The sequence below is a fragment of the Equus asinus genome, chromosome 7 (genome assembly GCF_041296235.1).
Source record: "Equus asinus isolate D_3611 breed Donkey chromosome 7, EquAss-T2T_v2, whole genome shotgun sequence".
NCBI classification, from domain to species: domain Eukaryota; kingdom Metazoa; phylum Chordata; class Mammalia; order Perissodactyla; family Equidae; genus Equus; species Equus asinus.
In genome coordinates this window covers 109734348-109758465 of record NC_091796.1, presented here as the reverse complement: position 1 = coordinate 109758465, position 24118 = coordinate 109734348, and the positions used below count along the sequence as shown (strand labels likewise).

The following is a 24118-nucleotide window of genomic DNA, read 5'->3' as shown; positions in this document are numbered from 1 at the left end:
TGTGATGTATGTTCCCTGTACATCCGGCCACTCCCGAGTGCTTCCTCCCTTGGGGAAGGTCGTTCTCCTGGGCTATGTAGTCCTCACATTGGCTCATGTAATAAACTCTCCCCCATTTTGATTTATACATTGACTATGGATTATTTGCATCAACATTTCCTGACCAGAAATTACATAGATGAACGTGCTTCTTATGTAAGGGCAGCGATGCTCACAGCGTGCTGAGCCCATGACTGAGGGAGGCTGCCTTCCGTGGGAGAGATGGCAAAACTGCGTGGGCGCCATGGAGAGGAGGCCGGGCCAGAGCCGCCGGGAGTGTGAGGTGGAATATCATGAATTCATCCCAGAGGGACCAGAGGGCACTCCCTTCACCAAGGCTGCTGCTGACGGCGTTTTCTGGGCGTCCACAGCAATATTCCCAGGACCACAGGCTCCTCCATCACCTGGCCCTGCCCCATGCAGAGGTTCACTTCCCTCACCAGACCCCAGGGTACCCATGTGACGGCCTCCGTGGGGACAGGGACACTGAGGGACCACTGCTGGGTCTCTGAGATCAGGACCTAAGGAGACAGGGCTCCTCCTGGGAGTCAGGCCCGGGCACCGCTCAGCACAGGGAATCCCCATGGAAAGATCACAGAGACAGAGGGAACACGGGCGCCCGCCCAGCCCAGGCGCTGGACTCCAGGTGGAGCCTTCCAGCCCCTTGCTGACACGAGTGGAGCAGAGAGGAGCGCCCCCGCCCACAGAGCCTGGAGCTGCCTGCAGGCCACCAACACAGGAGCAAACCAGCAGAGTAGCTGCAGAAGCCACTCTCTGTGGGGTGGCCCACAGCACACCCATGAACCACCAGACACGATATGGGACCTGGACGTGGGCGCTGCTCTGAGAAACCCCAACTGTGGAAAGTGAGGATCTGACAGTAGGGGAGGCAGAGGGACCTGGAGGAGACCGTTGGAGGACGTGGGTCGCTCTGAGGACACCGGTGGCCAAAGGGTGCTACAAATAGCAATGGGTGGGAGGGCCAGCACCCTCCTACATCTGAGGTCACCTCCTAGAAGGTTCACTTTGGACTTTGCTCTTGGCCCACCTAAGTGGCCACAGCACAAGCCCCTGCCCATCAACCATTGGAAGGAGCCAAGCCTGCCTTCACATCCAGTCACCTTCCTGGCCCCCGGCAATTCCAGGGTGGGGACCATGGTGCCGCCCAGGGATCCCCGATCCAAGGCCTAATGTGGAAGAGATGGGACGGCCCAGGGGTGCACACAGGGCCTTGGGTGAGCCACAGCACTGCAAGTCATAAGACACTGAGGGTCCGTGTCCCCCCACCCACAGACAGCTGGGTCCTGGCCCACACGCGGAAGGACAGGGATAGCACGCTGTCTCTCAGACGGAGGAGACCTTTGGGTCCCAGTGACCACCGTGGACTCTGTCCTTGCACATAGACTTCTGTCTGTCCCCAGAGGACAGCTGGGTCTGGAAGAATTGCTTATCTCGGACCCTGGTTGCTACCAGCCTTCACTCAGAGATCCGGCCACACATGGAGCCAGAGAGGGACGGAGGGAAGAGGCAGGGACCCAGAGGAAGACGGCTTTCTACTCGGGGGGCTGTCCTGGCAGGAGAACAGGATGATGCCCTGGGCTGGGCTGCGGGCTGTGAGCAGGTCAGCCTGTGTCCACACTGCATGCTGACCGGGGCAGGGGGAAGTGTCCTCTGAGTGTGGGGACCAGAGGGCTCACGTGAGAGGCCTGGGTGACCCGGCATTTGGTGGGGCCATTGGGCACAATACCTGTAGGAGGGAGAGAGCGAAGAGAGGCACGTGAGCCCGGGCTTCCTGCACTCTCCCCTGGGCCCCAGGCACTGCTTCACACCACACCCATGCACCCACGTGAGGCAGCCTCGGCCACGAATGAACTCCCCCCAGGCCCTCTGAGACAGCAACCACCCAGAAGAAAAGGGAACTTCAGGAAGCAAGTGGTGCCCCCCGGTTTCGGTCCCACTCTTAGTCTTTAGAGGGTCGTGGAGAGGGCGTTCACACCTCCAGGACCCAGCTATGAACTCCTGCAAGCAGCGTACACACAGAACACGAAGCCACGAGGAGCCACATCGCCTGGGGCCAGAACAGGGAGGGGAGGGGGCTCCTGGAAGACCCTGGCTGGGCGTGCGGGGGAGCCGCCTCCACGTCCCTGACCCTCGGTGAGTGAGGTCCCCACAGAGCAGGGGGAAGGGAGTGGACTCGGGGCAGTGGAATCGGCTGCAGAGCTGCGGGGAGCCCAGGCACCCAGGGACGACTCCGGGGGGCTCAAGCAACTGAGTCAGCACGGGGGAGAGCAGGCTGCCCACAGGCCACAAAGCCGACCCAACGCAGGCACCATGGAGCCATTAGCAGATGCACCCACGCCCACAGGGCTGCATGCACCAGAGGCCAGGGACGTCGACTGGGCAGGAGGAGGCAGGGCCTTCAAGGAACGTGATAGGATGGAGGCCAGAAGCCTGAGGGCTGCGCTTGGCCAGCTGTGCTGAGGTCAGGACCAGCCCGGAGCTGAGCTGCTACAGCATGCACACCAGGATGCACCGATGGGTTTGAGCACAGAGAGTGGGCTGGCTCAGAGCAGGAGAGGAAGAGGACCTCCAGGTGGCCTAAGGGTCCTGTCCAGGCCAAGGAGCCAGCTCAAGCCCCACGGCAGGGTCAGAGGTGGTGGCCGTGGTGTCCTGGGCACCTCTAGGGGGGACCAGGGTGGGTCTCTGCCAGGAGAGAGCTGGCCAGAGAGAGGTGGGCACCTGGTGGCTCCAGGAGGCAAAGCCAAGTGCTAGGAAAGGAATGAGCCCAGGATAGAGGGCAAACCTGGGCTGAGGGCACTGGGAGAAGTAGAAGGGGCAGAGAGAGCCCTGGGGAGACCCAGCAGCCCTGGGCTGAGCTCAGGAACCTGAGCTGTGTGGAGGGGATGATAGGGCTGGAGAGGCAGGGGCTGCCCTGGAGAGCCGAGGGGGAGGGGGTGCCAAGCAGCTATAGGTAACCAGGGGCAAGTTGAAGAGCAAGAGCAGCAGGGGCTGCCCAGGAGCCTGGGGGAGCAGGCAGAGCAGCTACTGGTGAGCAGGGGCAGGTGGGAGGGCTGGAGGGGCAGGGGCTGCCCAGGAGCCTGGGGGAGCAGGCAGAGCAGCTATAGGTGAACAGGGGCAAGTTGAAGAGCAAGAGCAGCAGGGGCTGCCCAGGAGCTCCATGGGAGCAGGCAGAGCAGCTACAGGTGAGCAGGGGCAGGTGGGAGGGCAGGAGGGGCAGGGGGCTGCCCAGGAGTACCAGGGGAACTGGGTAAGCTTGGCAGGTGAGCTGGGGGCTGGCCGGGCTAGAGGAGCCGGATGCCACCCTGGAGCTCCCGGGGGGAGATACAGGGCAGCTACAGTGAGCAGAGCCAGGTGGGAGGGCAGGACGGCAGGGGGGCTGCCTAGGATCTCCGGGGTGGGAGCAGACAGAGCAGCTATAAGTGAGCCACAGCAGTTGCGACGGCCGGAGGTGCCGGGGGCTGCCCAGGATCTTCGGGAGCTCAGGCAGAGCAGCTATAGGTGAGCTGGAGGCTGAGAGTGCCTTAGGGAGAGGGTGCTGTCCAGAAGCTCCAGGGACCAGGGACAGATGGGCTGACCTAAACAGGGCCCTGCAGAGGCAGGAGCTCAGTAGGTATAAGGAGCAGGGACAGCTGGAGGCTCCTGGGGATCTGGTGAGGCTCCCTGTACCCGGAGGAGAGTGTGAGCTGGTTGAGGGGCTGTGTGGGTGGTGACTAGCTGGACGCAGGGGCGGGGTGGGGGGGCGGGCAGGTAGCCTGGGATGGAGGTGTCTGGGGATGAAGGGGCAGGGGTCACCCCTGAGGGGACAAGATGAGATGTAGTTCTTGGCTCTGGGGGCACTAGCCCTGTTTCAGTTTCTCATGGGGACGTGAGACAAGAGGGGTAGACATGCGGACTCAGTGTGGGGTGGCACAGCGCAGTGGGCTCAGTGCATGGAAGAGTAAGGGGCCCATTGGGGGCCTGAGCCCAGGCTCCCATCATGGGGAGAGGCCTGTGAGGGCCCTGGGGCTGATCAGACAGGACTCAGGGGAGGAGGAGACAGGCCGGGCCTGGGTGTTGGGGGTGGAGGCTGTACCCTGGCCCACACGGGGGCCTGGGGAGGCTGGCACCAAGAGGAGAGGAGCGCCGAGGGCAGTGCAGGGCTCCCACCTGCGCCCAGGGGCCGGCTGTGCTGGGGAAGGACCACGGCTGGAGGAGGGTTCTGCAGTGAGCAAGGAGCTGGACAGGCCCAAGAGCAGGGAGGGCGGAGGGCAGGCGGCGCTGGCAGGAAGGGGCCGGAGGTGAGCTCAGGAAGCCGGGCCAGGATGACCTGAGGAGGGGGGTGGCCCAGAGGCCAATTAAGGAGGCTGGGCTGGGGGCCCAGAGGGATGGGAGGGGAGGGGCACAAGGAGACTCCCAGGGACAGGGTCCAGGGCAGGGACGGAGTCAGGACTGGGATGGGGTGTAGGGCTGCGTCAGGGTGAGGGGAGGGTCGGAGAGGAGGGCCTAGGGTGCCTGGCAGCAGAGCTGACTCAAAAGACACAGGCCCTGGTGAGCGGAGACAGGCCACAACAAGGGCTCTGGGCTGAGGGTCTGGAGCCGACACAGGCATGTGGGGCAGAGGCCCACCACACCTGAGGAGGGGCCGCTGCACCAGGCAGGGCCAGGCTGGGCCCACAGGACAGCGGGTTGGGAGACCAGCAGAAGCCCATGAGGAACAGAGGCCTCTGGTCAGGGCTCAGAGAGGGGCTCCATCAGGTGGGCCACCCGCAGGAGGCCTAAGCAGGGACTAGGGAACAGGGGCCTCAAAGAGGCTCTAATACAGATGGTCATCCAGTGGTGACCAGGGGACGAGTCCAAAGCCCGTGGCTGCAGAGCCACCAGCCATGGATTACAGGTGGCCACATGGGACATCTAGTCTGCACACCTTCTCAATGTACATGGGCGCTGGGCACCTGACACCCTCCCCGGACCCTCACAGGGAGGCCCTTGTCTCACAAGCCTCCTCTCCTGCAGCCTCCACCACGGCCCCAAAGGTCTTCCCTCTGGCTCCCAGCTGTGGGACCACATCTGACTCCACGGTTGCCCTGGGCTGCCTGGTCTCCAGCTACTTCCCAGAGCCGGTGACCGTGTCCTGGAACTCAGGCACGCTGACCAGCGGTGTGCGCACCTTCCCGTCCGTCCTGCAGTCCTCGGGGCTCTACTCCCTCAGCAGCATGGTGACCGTGCCTGCCAGCAGCTTGGAGAGCCAGACCTACATCTGCAACGTAGCCCACCCGGCCAGCAGCACCAAGGTGGACAAGAAAATCGGTGAGAGGAGGGGCCGCAGGGAGGGCATTCCCTGCGAGACAGGCCGGGCTCCGCCCTCCTGGCTGGACCCCAGGACGGCGGAGGAGGCCTCCCGAGCAAAGGGAGGGGTCTTCTGGGCGTTTCTGCCTTGCCCAGAGCAGGGGCAGGCTGGACAGTCCTAACCCAGCCCCTCGGGCCACGGGAGGCATGCTGGTCTCAGAGCTGCCAAAACCAGGCCCTGACGTCAGCTCACCCCAGGGCCGTCTGTCCCCAGAGCCCGTCCTCCCACAGCCTACTACGCCTGCACCGACAGCGCCGGTAACAACCACAGTTCCAGCTGAGACGACTACACCACCCTGTCCCTGCGAGTGTCCCAAATGCCCAGGTGAGTCAGCCGGGCCTCACCCTCTACTCCCAGGAGGTGGCCTGAGCACAGGCATGGCACATGGCGGGACGAGTGCCCAAAAGGGGTCCCATCCAGGTGCTGACCCCCTCATCGCGATATTTCCCCCACCAGCTCCTGAGCTCCTAGGAGGGCCTTCCGTGTTCATCTTCCCCCCAAAACCGAAGGACGTCCTCATGATCACCCGAACACCTGAGGTCACCTGCCTGGTTGTGGACGTGAGCCATGACAGCCCCGATGTCCTGTTCACCTGGTATGTGGACGGCACAGAGGTGAAGACTGCCATGACAATGCCGAACGAGGAACAGAACAACAGCACTTACCGCGTGGTCAGCGTCCTCCGCATCCAGCACCAGGACTGGCTGAACGGAAAGAAGTTCAAGTGTAAGGTCAACAACCAAGCCCTCCCAGCCCCTGTAGAGAGGACCATCTCCAAGGCCACAGGTGAGGGCAGGGCAGACGGGCACAAGGAGGGTACCACCCAGGAGGGACCATCTGTGCTGACCCCTGTCCCCACAGGGCAAACCCGGGTGCCGCAGGTGTATGTCCTGGCCCCGCACCCAGACGAGCTGTCCAAGAACAAGGTCAGCGTAACCTGCCTGGTCAAGGACTTCTACCCAACCGACATCACCGTCGAGTGGCAGAGCAATGAGCATCCAGAGCCAGAGGGCAAGTACAGAACCACTGAAGCCCAGAAGGACGGCGACGGGTCCTACTTCCTGTACAGCAAGCTCACTGTGGACACGAACAGGTGGCAGCAGGGAACGACATTCACGTGTGTGGTGATGCACGAGGCTCTCCACAATCACGTCATGCAGAAGAACATCTCCAAGAACCCGGGTAAATGAGCCACACGCCCGGCACCCGGCGAGCCGTCCCTCCCTCCTCGCGAGGACACCTGAGCGCCCACCCCTATGTACATACCTTCCCGGGCACCCAGCATGAAATAAAGCACCCAGCATGACCCTGGGACCCTGCGACGCAGTCGTGGTTCTTTCTGAGGCAGAGCTCTGGCGCTTGGCCAGGCCTGCAGGCAGCGGGGCAGCCAGGCTCCAAGGCCACATTGTCACTATTACAGGAGAGTGGGTCCCATTCGGATCAGACCCAGAGTGTGGGAACCTGTGCAGGCCGCCCAGGAGAGCAGGATCGGCTGCCAAGCCCAAAGAGGCAGGTGGCCTTGAGTGGGCACTGAGTCCAGACCCATTGAAAACAAGCCCCTCTCCCTGAGCAGTGCCAGCCCACACACCAGCTCCACACACATACACACATGTGCACACACACGCACACAGAGCTGGCCTTACACACTGGATCCTCACACAAGGGCAACTGGCACCTGCCCAACAGAGCAAGGAGCCTGGTCTCCTGAACCCTCAGCCTGGACACCAGCTGGCCCCCACCCCCTCCCACGCCCCACAGGCTGCCCAGTGCTCGTCCTCACACTGACCACACTGACCACCTCCGACAAGCAGCCCTCTGCTTCCCTGGGGCACAAACCCCCCCACCCAGCTGTCCCCAGCACTCCCACGGTTCATGCACTGGGGACACATCCAATCCTGTCTCGGCCTTTCCCTGGGGCAGGGGCCCAGTTGCCCAAAGGCTCTGCTGACCCTCCCGCCCTCAGTGCCTGTTCCCCGAGAGAGAGGCGGCAGGGCCTGAGCCTCCATCCTGCAGGACTCGGGCACCTTCTCCCCAGAGGGCCCTGCACAGGGCAGAGCAGAAGAGACGGTTGGTCCCCCACTGGCCCGGCTGAGACCTGGGTCAGTGATGAGACCTGGGTCACTGGCCAAGACTCAGAGTCCCGGCTGGAGGAATGGGGGACTGAGGTCAAAGCACAGAGCCTGACCTCAGGGCACCACTGACCCAGCCCACCTGAGGGATCCCACCTGCCCCGCCCACTCTGCCACAGACAGAATCACCCCCCGAGGATCCGCTGGCCCTGCCCAGCCCCCTCGGGCAGGCACAGCACTGACCACCCCCTCCCTGTGCAGAGATGGTCCTGGATGAGAGCTGTGCCGAGGCCCAGGACGGGGAGCTGGATGGGCTGTGGACCACTATCTCCACCTTCATCACGCTCTTCCTGCTCAGCGTATGCTACAGCGCCACTGTCACCCTCTACAAGGTGGGCCAGGCCGTCCCCATGTCGCCCCCTCGCTGTCACCATGCTGTCCCCACACTGTCCTCACCATGTCCCCTCACCATCATCTTACCCTCCCTTCTCTGTCCCCTCACTGTCTCAACACTGACGCCTCCATGTCTGCAGTGTTCCACCAGTGTCCCTTCACTCTCCCCTGTCTCCTCACTGTCCACAACTGTCCCCTCATTGTCTCATCACTGTCCTTTTGCCATGACATCATTGTCCCTTTGATGTCGCCTCACTGTTCCCTCGCTGACGGCTCTCTAAGACATCGCTGTCCTAACACTTTCCCATCGCTGTGTCCTCCCTGTCCCCTCGCTGTCCCCACCATGTCCCCATGTCATCCTCCCCTCGACCCCCCACCGTCACGTGTCCCGGGTGCAGGGCAGGCAGGCCCTGGCGGAGGCCGGCGTTGGGTCCAGGCCACGCTCACCCCTGGCCCGCCCGCTGCAGGTGAAATGGATCTTCTCCTCGGTGGTGGAGCTGAAGCGGACGATCGTCCCCGACTACAGGAACATGATCGGGCGAGGGGTCTAGGGCCGTTCCTCCTGGGCAGCCGTCCAGGGCCGCCCCAGACCCCAGACAGCATCCGGGTCCCTCAGGTCATGCTGCTCAGCTGCCATGCAGACCTGCTCCTCTGCTTCTGACCTCGCCAAACGCTGACCTACTGCCCTGTGACCTCATGGTCACCTCTCCCCAGACCTCGCCTTGGGGCCTTGGAGCCACTGCAGGCTGCATCCTGCCCCCTGACCCCCAGTGGACAATCGAGTGGACAGCAGCTGTAACCAAGCGGGGCTAATGGATTCCCACAGGCCCACCTACAGCAGCCACTAAGAGCTGCCAGACCTGTGTGGACGCTGAGGCCTCGGGGCCGAACATCCCTCACCAGGACGGCCACAGGTCGGTGTGTCAGTCACCAGGGAGGAGGTGGAGGACCAGCCTTCCCATGGCCACCTGGGCAGGGTCGGGCCTGCATGCGAACCACATGATGCCATGCTCTAGGACGTGGGGTCTCAAGAGGAGACGCCCGGTTTCAGATCCTTGAGTGGGAGCATCTGCCACCAAGGCCCAGAGACCCAGGGGCCATCATCAACCAGCAAGGAAGCTTCTGGGTGTTCCCCTCATGGTCACTCAGATCACCACCACCTAAGGAGACTGCTAGGAGGAGGACCTGCGCCCATGGCCGTGGCAGGAGCCCTGGGGGGTGGGGACGGCACCACCTGGGGAGGGTCAGTGTCAGACCAGATGGCTTCCTGGGGCGGAGCCTAGTGACTAGCTCACCAAGGGGGCGGGATCAGGATATGGCCTTGATGGACAGAAGTGGAAGAGGGCCAGGAGAGCAGGGCAGCAGGCACTCCGTCCTGTGCTCGGCAGGGCCTGTGTCACGATCCACAGGAACTCCAGGTTGCTCCACAGGGCACAGGGAAGAGACGAGACCACCGAGGAGAGAACCGAGGCCTCAGGGAGCCGGGCCAGGTGGACCCAACCAGACCCCCGACCTCACCGCCCCAGGAACCAGTGCCCCCTCACGACTCTGAACAAAGGGCAAGTCAGCATCTCTGGACGGGGAGGACACGGATGAGCACAGGAAGCAGAGGCGGCCCCGCCCCACCTGCCAGGGCCCTGCACAGACAGACGGCTCAAAGGAAAGCCCACAGTGGTAGCTTGGGTAGCTTTTCTCCTTCTTGAAGTTTCTGTAGCCCATCGATTGCCTTTACAGTTTCTTTTTCTAAAACAACAATAAAATACCTGGAAAATTCCTTAACTGCCTATGTTGACGCCTCATGGAACCCACAGCCTGGCCGAGTCGTGCATCGGGGCTCCCTCCACACCCTCACAGCTCCATGACCTTCCAGCCCTCCCTCCCCTCCTGCCCTCGGCTCTCCAGCCCCTGGGCTTCCGAGGGTGAGGAGGGCGGCCCAGAAACGGTGTGATGAGGAGGGAGGGGGTACACAAGCCTTGTGGGGAGCAGGACCAGCCTGGGCCCGGGCAGGAGGAGTGTCCAGCACTGGCCCAGGCCAGAGGAAGGACCGCATGTGGGGTGTGTATTAGTCAGCATGGGCGGCTGTAACGACCCACGTGGGTGGCCTGAACACCAGACATTTGTCCTCACATATTCAGGAGGCGGGACACCCCAGATCAGGGCGTCAGCAGGGGATTCTCCTGAGGCCACTCTCTGGGGCGTGTAGATGGCCTCTTCTCCACATGTCCTCACATCGTCCTCCATCTGTGAGTGTCTGCATCCTGACCCCTCTTCTTATAAGGACCCCAATCCTATTGGATCAGGGCCCACCCCATTGTAACTTATTACCCCTTGAAGGACCCTAGCTCCACATACAGCCACATTCTGAGGACCTGGGGTCAGGGCTTCAAGATTGGAATTTGGACGACACAATTCGGCTCAAAACAAGGAGTTGGTTCCAGGAACACACACACACAGCGCCATGTCCCGCATGCTCAGCAATCGGTTACCTGGGTCCCTCACGCTGCCTCCCATCCCGAGTCTCTGCTCATGCTGTTCCCTTCTCCTGGTGTCCCTTCCCTGTATGCACCCGGCAAACTCTTACAGACCCTTCTCTTAGCTCTGCGCCCCAGGCCTCCTTTCTCAGTCTTCCCTAATGCTCCAAGCAGAACGCTCCCCACCACCCCAGGCCTGGTCTGTGCCGGCCTCTCTTACTCAGTATCCCCCTGCGTCCATCTCCACAGGAGCCCTGCAGTCCTGCAGGGAAGTGTGGTCCCTCCTCCAGGCATCCACATTCATTTGCCAGACTCCTGCTCTCGAGACCTGGGGACCCAGCCCAGGACCCAGCACAGAAGTGTACTGGGGGAGGTTCCATGGTGCAGCTTGGTCTCTGCATTGGCATAGCTTGGGGTTGGTGACCCAACCTTACCATCCCTGGGCCCTTTTCACGTGTAGGCTACAGAATGCTAGGCCAGGGGAAAGAGACAAACAAGCCGGGGGTCCACCCACAGCCAGTGTCGGAAGAGCCAGACAAGGTCAGGTGCCATCAGCATCAGGCAACACAACGACAGACCCAGGAGGGCACAGAGGACAGGCCTGGTAGACACACCTGCTCTCAGGCAGCGGGCTCCCAGCTCCCTGTGCGTGTCCTCATCCAGGAGTAAGTCAGTGACTGTCCCCATACTCCCCACCCCACCCCTCCGTGGCATGCTGCCCCAGGGGATGAGGATGCTCATGACGCCATGGACACCCGCCTGGGCCAAAGGCTGTGCACGGGAGTGCTCATTGCATGGACCATGATGGCTCTGTCCCTCAGCCCTGAGAATGACATGTTCCAGAAAGGGTCTGCTCCTTTGCGCTGTATCCTAGAGCAGAGAAGCTCCAGCCAAACTGCAGCAGACGTGGCTGTGAGAGAAAAATAAGCCCAGGAGGCTGCAGCCCCTTCATCTGGGGGGTGTGTTATCACAGCACAGCCTGGCACAGCTGGCTGACACGGTCATCACCAAAATGCTACTACTTGAGTGAAACTCGAAAGCGAGCATCAAATGTAACAACCACATCGGACGTGCACACAGTGTCTTGACATTAGAGTTTTCAGAGGCGATTAGTCAAGGTTCTCAAGAGAAACAGAACCATCAGGAGATGGATAAAGATAGAGAGAAGGTGGTGATGAAGATAGACAGACAGGCAAAGACACGCAGATAGGGTCATGGCGAGGGCTACAGCCAGATACACATCCACACAGATGCCGGTGAGAGAGATCCCATTCAGGGAACTGGCTCCTGGGCTTGTAGGGGGCTTTGCTGGCAAGTCTGAAATCCATAGAGCAGGCCAGCAAGTGGAATCCTCAGGCAGGAGTTGATGCGGCCATCTTGAGGCAGAATTCCTTCTTGTCCAGGAAACCTTGTTTTTTGTTCTTAAGGCCTTCAACTGATTGGACGAGTTCCACCCAGATTATGGAGGCTCATCTGCTTTACCTAAAATGTGCTGAGTGCAGATGTTAACCATATACACACACCTGTACAGCAGCACCTGGACTAGCGTCTGATAACCAGCCAGGGGCGGGCACAGAAGACTGACCATGACAGGGACCTGCTATTACTTTGTGCACCCTTTGTACAACACCCTGCAAAGCTGGGGTCATTGTCACAACCTTACCATTGAAGAAACTTCGGAATTACAGAGCCTGCGGCCCCATGCCAGCAGGGAGGGTGTCACGGCTGGTACCCATGTCTTCTGACCCCAAGGTGCTTCCCACTGCCTCTTAGAAATGGCAAACACCCTCCTGATCTGATTCCTGCCCTCGGGGACAGGCCACCCGAGGTGGTGCCTCCAACCTGGAGAGGTTCAGAGAGAACAGAAGCCCTGCAGGATCTGCAAGGATGCCGTCCACTGGTCTATTGGAAACCTATGCACCACAGGCACTCTGCCCTCACTGGGAGCCATTGAGCTCCCCATGCTGAAGGGGTCAATGTGGCCTCTGTCCTCAAGGAAGTGAGAAACCAGCGCAGAGGCAGAAGGAAGTAAATCATCCTGCAAACAATGAAGTAAGGACAGCGTGATGAGTGCAGTGAGGGGAAAGTGCTGGGAGCTGAGAGGCCACACAACCAAAGGGACTGAGGGGGGATTTCCGGGGGAGCAGCTGACGCAGAGTCTGGAGGAACGGGGTGGCTGGCATCCCCCAGCTCTGCTCCTCAGCACCAGGTCACCTGAGCCCCCGCCACGGGCACAGAACTTCCTGGACCCAGGATAAGTGGGCCCATGTGGGAGAAGACATTTGAGACATGTTAAAGGACTGATTTTAAATCATGGTGTCCTCACCAGGCTCATGTAGACAGATAATGAACAATTTCAAAAACTTTATTGAACTCAGCAATTAAGGGCTTATAACGAGTTCTAAGTAGAGGGAGCTGGCAGGCCCCAAGCAGCCCTCGGCCCTGAGCGACACGGCCAGGCGGGGTCTCAGCCTCATCATCACCACCCTCGGGTCTCCTTCCCACTGGCCAGCCGGCCGCTCCTCCAGACAAGCAGATACCCCACAGCCAGGGAGCAGGGCAGGTCTGAGTCTGCCCAAAAGTGGGGTTTTGGGTGGGAGCAGACAGTCCGCACAGCCAGGGGCCGGGTACCACAGCCTGAAGGACGAGAACCGGGGACCCACCGGGACAGAGGCTGAGGGCCAGGCCCTTCGGAGCTGAGTCCAGAGAGGCCATCTGTGCAGACTACACTGGGCCTCCCGTTCGGGAAGACAACCTACTGAAGTTATCAGGGGTGGACGCCAGGGACAGATACCCCTTCCCTGAGCTCCTTCCATGCTTCTAGAATGTTCTTTCCTCAGGGGGCCATGGGCTCAGATGCAGACGATCCTCGTGTTTCTTCCAGGTGGTCTTGGGGGAGAGATGTGACTGGACCTCAGGGTACTGTTCACCCCACACCTCCAGGGATGACTTTGGTCAACACAGAAGGTTCTGGAAGGACTGGGACAAGACTCTCACTGTGAAGCTCCCCTAGTGCATGACCCCAAGAGGGTTGTGTGGTCTGGAGACCAGAGGACCCCCTCTACCTGTCTCGACCACACCACTCAGCCCAAAAGGCAGGACCTGGCAGCGGCTGTTCTGAATCCAGGGACAGTGGGCCAGGCCGAGAAACGGTCAGGACGCAGCGGTCGCCCTGTACCTGTTGCCGGACAGAGGGCCTGGGGTTCAGGAGTGGGACGTGCATGCCCAGCACACCCGGGGTCGCAGCAGAAAGCTGCAAAGATCTCAGTTACAGAGGAGGGGCCTTAATTTTGTGCGTACTTTTATCAGCCCAAGATAAGCGTTTGTTTCCGTTCTTACTCAAATGCCCTCAACCTCCTGCTCAGTTGGGACAGGGTCCGGTCTGGGCGCTGATGAGTACTATGGGCCAGCCGTGGTCATCCCACGGGCCGCAGACTGCATGCATGGCCTGGGGGTTACTTAAAAATAAGGATGCGCTGCCCACCCCACTTCCCACACGTGCACACAGCAGTCTTCAGGAGTCTCTCCAGGGGGGCTTGGCGCACTGGAGATTCACGCTGCCCGGAGGTCCTCACAGACACGCATGTTCAGAAAACATCACCTTAGAGATTGTGGCGAGAGACTGAGCACACGAACGGACAGCGGCCAGACTGCTCACAAGCACGGAACCCTGACCACCACCTGCAGCCGCCCTGGCAGCCGAACACTCGCCGTGGGGACCGGGGAGCAGCGGCCTGCTCTCTGCGCTCAGACCTGCAGGACGTCAGGCCTCGGTCTCCAGGACAGCCCGGGAGTGAACAGCCACCCGTGCATCGCCCCAAACCTCCGGGCCTGGTCGGTGACTGCCGGCTTCACTGATTTCGTCCCCACTACGGATTTAGGATGGACCAGAGAAAACCCAATGCGCTCCCAGCAACCACGGATACCGTGCCTCCCCAGGACCCCATCAGGTGCCCCCAAGCCACCTTTTTCCTATAAAGAAGCTTTCTATACGTAGAAAACATTTTAACGTATCAGCATATACATGACGTAACATGTATTACATGTGTACGTTATAGACACGTCTAGGATATATGATACACGCACACAGTAACAGCTCACATGTGCGCATGTAACAGCACAGCAAAGTCTCCCCTGCTCCCTCCCGCCCCAGCTCCCTGGCTGCAGGAGCTGCAAATAATCAGACTTGGTTTTTCCCCTTAGCATTGTCTTCATTTCCACAGTGTTTTAGGAGACATGAGGTCTTGTGACAATAGCTCACAATCGTGGTCACAAACAGGCACAAATACATCTGGGGACCTGGACACAGCAAGGACATAGAGGAAGCTGGTGAGCGTCCAGCATTAGGAGGAGCCGGGCAAGGGTGGAGAGGTGGTTCGCCTGAGTAATTAGCAGAGAAGTAGAGACCAAGGTCCCCCCAGGGCCCCCAGAGCAGCAGGGGAGCAGGGAGCTCCCTCCCAGGGACGGCAGAGCCTGACCTTGGGAGATGGACGTTGACCATGGCCCTGCCTGCACCTGCTCGTCCTTATGGACACATTATACACTTGAGACGGCACGCGCCTCATTTAGGTACCCACAACCACACCACGAAGAGAATCGATGAGCTTCCTTGAGATTTGGAGCGAGGGGCCTGCCAGGAGTCCTTGGCGCGCGCTGGGCGGGATGGAGCAGCCGCCTGCATCCGAACATCAGGAGCTTCCCCGTGACCCCAAACTGGGCGACTCAGGAAGCCAGGGTGGGCTCCTCCTGGCCGCACCCCCGGCTCCCCTTACGAGTCCATACGTGTCCGGGCCCCTGGGAGCGTCAGTCCCCCTGAAATGCCTGCAGGGGTCACGCTCCTACATCCACCCAGAGCAATCGGGAAAGGGGCTCCCGCAAGCAGACCTCCCAGGCGGAGCTGGCATGGCTGAGCTGGCCTGGTGCCCATGGAAGCAGCAGAGAGGGGCCACGGCGGGAATGAGAGCTGGTGGGTCGAGGCTCACGGCAGCCATCGGCTCTGAGGTGGCCTCTGCAGTGGCCTGGAGTGAGGGTGGGAATGGAGGCAAGGCTGTGGGTGGGGCAGATGCTGTCCAGACAGGTCAGGTGAGGTGAGGAATGAGGGCTGTCAGGTCACGGGCTGGCCGGGCATCTTATCTCTGCTTGGAAGGGCCTGCAGAGACGCATGACGCCTCGACTCTGACATCCCCATTCGGGCCAGGGCCAGAGGAAGTCTTCTGTGAACACCTTCAAAGCATCTCTTTGCTCTGTGACCACAGGGCGACTGTTCCTGAAAGCCAGCCCCAGAGCCCCACTCGACAGGTCACAGCATCTCAGCACGAGTTCACAGCCTCACCGGCTTTCCCACAAGAAAGGGTTTGTCTGAAAGAATGGGACCTTCAGAGCCGGATAGGGACATGTGTGTGGATCCTGATAAAGCCCAGTGGTTTGAATGCCCAAATTGCGTGATTGTGCCCTCTCCCACCAAAGCAGCCAGCCCCCTACGTGGATCTGGGGATGGCAGTGGCCTGGTGCCTGAAAACCCTGTCATGATCCCAAGAGGGACTGCTCATCCTCCACACAAGCCCCACCGCCATAACCAGGGGCAGACAGCACGGGGAGCAGGAGGGCTACCGAGCACCCCAACTCAATACTCCGTGTGCTGATTTGTCTTGCCAGAACCCTGGGCATAGCAGGGGGACCTGGACTCTATGGGCCTAAGACCCACTAGCCAGGACACTGTCAGAGGTTTTGTCACACACCTTAACGTTGGTGATGATGAAGAAAGGAAATGTAATAAGAAAAGTCAATATTGGGGGGGGATATGAAAAAGTCATTTAGTTTAAAACAAATTCAGCCTGACCTTGTTTTTCCAGAAAGGCTTGACGTGACCTGTTGAGCATGCATTGTCCATCTGCCGTAAACATAGTCAATGACCCAAAGCCAAGAATGACGCCCTTAAAGACAGGGATTACGCCTCACGCCCATATCAGCATTTCTTTCTGGACAAGCATTTCTTCCCAGAAACTAAACATTCCTTCCCAGAAGCTAAGAATTCATTTCTGATCTACTGTGCTCATCTCGTGACCACTGACCTGTTGTGCTAGGATAACATCTCGTGACTGTAGTATGAGGGATATTCCTATCCTGTGTGATGTATGTCCCTTGTTCCAGCATGGTATATAACCGTTCTGTACACCCTGCTTCTTCAGAACGCTACCTTCACTGGGGATGGTCACTCTCCTGGGTTATAGACCTCAAAACTGGCTCATATAATAGACTCACCCCAATTTGATTTATGGATTGATGATGGATTCTTTGCATTGACATTTCTTGGTGTATTCAGCAGGATTTCAGAGAATCCCTCATGAGACCACCTGGAATCTACTTTGCACCTGTGTTTGGTACAAGCAGGGGCCCATTCTACCACACCCCCCACCTAGCTTCACTGCATTCTTTGCGTGACCCTGGTGAGTTCTCCTGAAACCCAGCCCTCCTTATTTTAAGCCAATGGTCCAGAGTTTTATATGAGCTGTTTTGTACCTTAAGACTAAGAGTCTCAAGGAAGCTGTCAGTACATTTCCTAGGAAAGAGAAACCTAGGGAGAATGTCCTAGGTGAGGGGACCATAGGGGGAGCTTTGGAGTGAATGGGGCAGGCTGATCTTCTAATTTGGCTTTAAATTGGAAAGAATTGTATCTATAATTCTCAAAAAAAAACTGTTTGATAGAGAAATGAGTGTCCAAACTTGTTCAGCTCAAGAGAAGGGACACCAGCTCTTTCCAGCAAAAGTTGTTCTCAGGGGACTGAGAACCTAACGGCAGTGTCAGAGGATCAATCCTCATGACGCATCGCCGTCCCACAGGGAACTCCATTGTGATCATTCACATTAATTAACTCAAGGCCCCTCCAGGGAGGAACACATAAGGATTGCGTATCCGACTCTCCAATCACCCACAGCAGGTTTAGTGTATGGCGGAAGAAACCGAGGCACATAAGAGGGTGTTCAAGACCTTTTTAGGAAGTGACACTCACAAACAGCTCATTTCTGAGCCACCACACTGTCCCCAGAAATTGTTCAGACTTTACAGTAAAACAGAACTAAAATTAAAATAGAAGTCATGCCTCTAAGAGCCCGCCATTCCCAAATGGGCAGCCTCCCCTTGGAACTCCGGCTGGCTTTGTGCTGACACTGGCAAGTGCTTAACAAAATAGGAATAACTGTAAATGGCTGGCCAGATAACTCGGGATAATTAAAATTACAGTGGCCACGTTGGGGCTCCTTTGAGTGTTTAAAACTCGTCTTTTTCACAGTAGGTTTAAGAGCCACGGAACAGGGAAATCTTTAATCTTTAAAGAGTTAAGCGTGTCACCTTCTGGCACCATTGCTCAAAAATTAAGGTTCTAGAAGCTGTAAACATTTACAAAGAACAGCAAATCATACTGACCTTGTTTTGTGTCCTGGGGGCTTCACTCGATAATCCTCGGGTTAGGGGCCCCAAATTATGGTCAAACAAAAATACAGTTGCACCCCATTTTGCAGTCAGAAGTCGTCAGACAGAAATGCGGGTTGCACTCTGTTTGTGGCTAAGGGTCCAGTCAAACCTCCACCAGCCTCACGGGAATTACATTGGCCATTAGGAGGAACGTTCCAATTAGATGAGAACTTGCAAAAAATGCGCTTGAAAGCAAAGACTTCAATGAGCCAGCCCTGATTGCCCAGCTGTTAAAGCTCAGCACTCACCACTTCTGCGGCGAGGTCCACTTTCTGGCCACAGAACCACACCACCCGTCTGTCAGTTGCCATGCTGTGATGGTGGCCCACATAGAAGAACTAGAATGACTTACAACTAAGACAGAAAAACATGCACTGGGGCTTGGGGAGGACCAAAACACAGGAAGATTGCCGACAGATGTTAACGCAGGACAGATCCCTCCCCACAAAAAAAAAAAAAAAAAAAAAGCAAAGACTTCAAAATTCCAAAATAACCTTCTTGAAAGTTTTGTTGCAAAAAGCTAATAAAAAATCAAGTTAGAAGAGGGACCTAAAAGAAAAGTCAGTTAGGTCATGGCTTTACGAACACCCCCATGATGAAGGAGGGCCAGCAGGAGCCCCTCCAGAGTTAGCAAGATGGGGACAGATTTCGTGGGAGACTGCAAGGTGAAACATTAACAGTGTTCAACGTTGCCGGGCATACCTACTGTTTGTCCCAGCTGAAGCCTGATAAGCTATTTGAAAGGATTTTATTGAAATTTGGCCAAACTGGAAGCTGATATTCAGAGCCTGATAGGAATTTTTTTACAGGCATTCTTCCCTAAGTTAAAATAAAACTAAGCACCCAGATTGAAATAACCAAACTAGGGATGACGCACTTGGACAGGTAGACCAACATATAGTGGTGTTTAAGTTGCAACCCAAATTCTGAGGAATTAAGAGCAACTGTGCTTAACTTACAAATCTTTGCAAAACTGGAAATGCAACTCTAGAGGCAGTTCAGATTCCACCAATTTCCTTTATCTCAAAAAGCTTGCAAACCTTACCAGGAACTGTTATCAAGTCCATCACCAATTCCTAAGACTGACCGAGAAAAAAGGAAGATCAAGAGTAAAACAGCTATAGAAGTGCTCTTGCCCAACATCTATCATCTTAAGTGTCTTCTCCACAAATATTACTAGAAAAAGCTGAAAAAATGTTGGATTCAATTATTCTTTCATAACTAGTAAGCTTTGTATTACTATACCTGATTCATAGAAGTAATTTTAAAACAATACCTGTGGAGTCTCTGTGTATGTGTGTCTATATGTGTGTGTGTGTGTGTGTTACATATGTGTGAGAGTTTTACCTCCAGATGATATAACTTCTAAAAGAGCTCTGTTTAATTAGCTTAAAGTAAGTGCTTACATACATATCATGGAAACTAACTCAAATGTCTTTCACGTTAACATGGTTTTAAACCAATCTTTGGGAAAAGAAAGCTTGTTTAAGTTTGTCAGTTTGATTGAAATAAACATGCCTCCACAGCAACCAGCGTTAGGTATGATACAAACATGTTGTCCTTACAAAATTTGTCAGCATAAAAATACCTTAGAATAATAGCTGAGTTTGCCTAATGTCTCACAAATTTTGTAGGCAATCTGAATATAATTATTGGGAACAAGGAAACTAAATAGATGTGAAGAAGACAAAAGTGTTTTGGTGAAATATTAACAATAATTCTGTGTTTTGGTGTATGTACTTAGGATATCTTCAAAACATTTTGGTAACTAGAAATCATAGAATTTTGATAAACTAAATGATAAAATGTATTGAGTATCTAGGTCATTTCCACATAGAATACAATATTAGATATTAATTACTAAACATAGATTTCTCTACCTTTGGCTTCTTATTTCAGAGAAACTAGAAAAATACTTGGGTTTATTCATAAACATGTTTTGTGTGATGCTGAGAAATTTTCTACGAGAAAGCACCTGTTTCTAGACAGTATTTGTGGGTCTACCAATACATAGGATGCCAATACACAAAAGTAAGTTTAGCAAGATGTATGTTTTCAGTAAAGACGATACAAAGCATGGAAATATTTTTGTTTGTTTTAGTAGGAAACATAAATTTGTCCTAACGTACTAGGAAGGAGGAAAGAAGGCATGGGACAAATTCTGAATGAAAAAGCCAAGTCATAGAAGGTTTGTGGAAAAGGAACCCCAAGGAAAGAGTCCTGTGCAAGGTCAACATGGCTATGAGTAAAATGAATTTAATTAAGTGGATACATTTTAATATCAAAAGTAAGCTGGTGCAAAAATTAGCATTTTGGTTTTTTCTTTCTATTAAAAGGATACTTTTCTTGTGCTTCCACTCTACTCTTCATAAAGAGACTGTGAAAGGTTTTTCTTTACTTTTGAGCAATGTACCAGAAGGGCAGGATTTTATGTCTAATTAAAATGAGTTTCCTGCATTGTTTCTGTCAGATCTTTTATCACAGCAGCTAACGATTTCCTTACAGCTTTCTAATTTTCCGTATTTGCCTGAAAATCTTTAATTGCCACCATGTTTAAATGGACAACTAAGCATTGTTTCACAGTGACCTATGACCCTATTTGACCAAGTATTTTTAAACCATTTGCTATTTTTGACAAGCATCTCCGAAATTCAAATCCTAAATGAAGTCTTTCTTTTGACCTTAAAGTAACTTTGAGAATCACTGGCAGGCCCATAGGACTTCTCAAAGAACTTATTCTGTCTTCCTGTACAGAGGGAAATACTAAACTAATTAGGCTTGTTTGGTATGTTAAATTACATGGGAAGCATTTTCAAGTCAGTGATGCTAAGCCTCCTTTATGAAAATGGTTGCTTGCATATATGTTGTTAATATAAGTGTCTTAGAAATTACATGAAATTTATGAAAAAATTTTCTACTCTCGGTAAGTGTTATCACTTGTAATTCTAGTCGCTATCTTAACTCTGCCACCTGGCATCCAAAACCACAGGAGGAAAACAGCAACAACTGTATTTCATTATCTAATCTGGTTTCCAGATGGGTCTGTCTTAGGAGAGGAGCAGAGACATTACCAGGCTGGACACCCTGTACAGCCTCGAGAATTCACACTTCCTCCTAACTCAGCTAACCCAGTAAGGATTTCCTTCTACAGCCTCAAGAAATTACCAGAGAAGGAAAGAAACAAACATGGCAACAAAAAGAGAGAATTTTTTACAGGACCATGCAGACGTGCTTCAGGCCTGATAAAAAATGCACAGTGCCTATTGGAGCACAATTGCCACTGCTCCAGAATAAGCATCAATTAGCCATTGAGCACGGGAAAACACGATGTCATGGGGAAAAAAAACTTTTAGAAACTTTCTCCCACAGTGGCTCATAAAGCCTATGCTTGTGCAATATACACAAAGTATAATCCTGAGAAACCACTTCCTGGGTCACAAAGCCACTTTCCCCTTCCTAAGGGACCCTCGGAGGTATGGCCATTGGACTTTGTTCAGATGCCACCATCTCAAGGATGTAAATGTCTTAGTGATGATCTGTGCGATCTCACACTGGGTTAAGGCTTTTCCTTGCAGAAGAGCAATGGCCTTAACAGTAGATAAATTATTGTTGGAAAGGGTAGTTCTTGTTTGGGGAATTCCTACCAAGTTATACAGTGACTGGGTAAGTCATTTTGCAAGACAAATAATGAAACCTACTTGCGACATTTGGCCAAATAATGCAACATTTTAACTAATAGAACAATCAAAACTCGATTGGAAAAGCTTTCAGAAGCATTTCATCTCTCATAGCCAAAAGCTCTTCTGCTAGAGCTCCTCAACCTTAGATCTACACATTTTGGTAAAAATCAGCTGTCTCATTTTGAAACAATAAGAAGATGACCTATGCAATTACAATTAATACATACCTCTGTTTATACCTGTTAATATATACCTCTATGCTTGTCCACTATTTACCCCCAGTGCACAAAACTGGGCAAGATAATGGGATAAAAGCCCAGCACTGAGGGACATGATGGACCAGGACAGGCCGCAGCCACCCTGGCACCGAGGGACAATATTTAGATCATCAATGCTTTCTACCAAAACATTGTCGATCAAAGGGGGAAAATAATGAATAAATGAAGAGCAATAACAAGGGTTAATATATTGAGCTACAGGAGGAATCTATTTGTTTTACAACTCATTTAGCATGAGCTTGTCTTTCTAGAACGGCCTGATGTGGCCTGTCAAGCATGCATCGTACATCTGCTGCAAACATTCACAATGTCCCAAAGGCGAGAATGATGCCCTTAAAATTATCCTCCCCCACATTGGCATTTCTTTATGGGTAAGCATTTCTTCCCAGAAACTAAGGATTAGTTACTAACCGACCCTGCTCATCTTTTGATCACTAACTTGCTGTGCTAGGAAAGCATCTCGTGACTGTAGTCAAAGGGATATTCCTGTCAAATGTGATGTATGTTGCTTTGTTCCAAGACAGTATAGAACCGCTCTGTACACCCCACTTCTTCAAAGTGCTCCCTTCTTTTGTGAAGGTTGTTGTCCGGGCTATATAGTCCTCAGATTGGCTCATTTAATAAACTCACCCCACTTTTGATTTATACACTGACTATGGATTATTTGCATCAACAGTTCCTGACTAGAAATTATGGAGATGAACATGCTCCTAAAGCAACTACAGCAATGCTAACAACTTGCAGAGCTGGTGACCAGTTGCCCATGTTGTGAACTGAGGGTGGCCTGTTGTACGTGGGACAGGTGGCAGAACCACGTGGGCACCATGGAGGCTGAGCTGAGCTGGAGGAGCAGGGAGTGTGCGGTGGTTTATCACGAATTCTTTCTTGGAGGGACCAGACGGCACTCCCTTCACCAAGGCTGCGGCCGATGACATTTTGCAAAGTGTCCACAGCAACATTCCGGGACCACAGGCTCCTCCATCACCTGGCCCTGCCCCATGCAGAGGTTCACTTCCCTCACCAGACCCCAGGGTACCCATGTGACGGCCTCCATGGGGACAGGGCCACTGAGGGACCACCACTGGGTCTCTGAGAGCAGGACCTAAGGAGACAGGGCTCCTCCTGGGAGTCAGGCCTGGGCACCACTCAGCACGGGGAATCCCCACGGAAAGATCAGGAAGATAGAGGGGAACAAGGGCTCCCGCCCAGCCCAGGCACTGGACTCCAGGAGGAGCCTTCCAGCCCCTCGCTGATGAGAGTGGAGCAGAGAGGAGCACCCCCGCCCACAGAGCCTGGTGCTGCCTGCAGGCCACCAACTCAGGAGCAAACCAGCGAATAGCTGCTAGGAATAGCTGCAGAAGCCACCCGCTGTGGGGCAGCCCACAGCACACCCATGAACTACCAGACACGATATGGGACCTGGACGTGGGCGCTGCTGTGAAAAACCCCAGCTGTGGAAAGTGGCATGACGACCTGCCAGCAGGGGAGGTGCACGGACCCGGAGGAGACCATTGGAGGACGTGGGTGGCTCTGGGGACACCGTTGGCCAAAGGGTGCTGCAGACAGCAATGGGCAGGAGGGCCAACTCCCCTCCTACATCTAAGGCCACCTCCTAAAACGTTCACTTCCTAGAGCCTTGGACTCTGCTCTCGGCCCACCTGAGGAGCCACAGCATAAGCCCCTGTCCATTAACCTTTGGAAAGAGCCATGCCCACCCTTGCATCTAGTCACTTTCCTGGCCCCTGGCAATTCTAGGGTGGGGACCACCATGCCCCCAGGGATCCCCAATTCAAGGCCTAACATGGAAGAGACAGGATGGCCCAGAGGTGCACACCAAGCCTTGGGTGAGTCGCGGCACTATAAGATGCAAGACACTGAGGGTCCGTGTCCCCCACACACAGACAGCTGGGTCCTGGCCCACACACGGGAGGACAAGGACAGCACACTGTCTCTCAGATGGAGGAGACCTTTGGGTCCCAGTGACCACCGTGGACTCTGTCCTTGCACATAGACTTCTGTCTGTCCCCAGAGGACAGCTGTGCCTCGAAGGATAGCTTATCTCAGACCCTGGGTGCTACCACCCTTGAGTCAGAGATCCGGCCACAGATGGAGCCAGAGAGGGACGGAGGGAAGAGGCAGGGACCCAGAGGAACACGGCTTTCTACTCGGGGGGCTGTCCTGGCAGGAGAACAGGATGAGGCCGTGGGCTGGGCTGCGGGCTGTGAGCAGGTCAGCCTGTGTCCACACTGCACGCTGACCGGGGCAGGGGGAGGTTTCGTCTGGGACGTGGGGACCAGATGGCTCAGGTGAGAGGCCTGGGTGCCCCTGCCTGCGGCAGGGCCGTCAGGCACAACTCCTGTGGGAGCCAGA

The 24118-nt window shown here is 55.3% G+C and overlaps 2 gene segments (V, D, J or C); both read left to right on the top strand.

The window, feature by feature from the left end:
- LOC106827306 (immunoglobulin heavy constant alpha-like) overlaps positions 1 to 24118 on the top strand; it is a 678397-nt gene that overhangs the window by 537905 nt on the left and 116374 nt on the right.
- Positions 1865 to 9633, top strand: LOC139045753 (immunoglobulin heavy constant gamma 1-like). The segment is given in 7 exon segments: positions 1865 to 2193; positions 5053 to 5346; positions 5600 to 5710; positions 5843 to 6172; positions 6248 to 6568; positions 7717 to 7847; positions 8316 to 9633. Coding segments are annotated over 6 exon segments (1071 nt in total).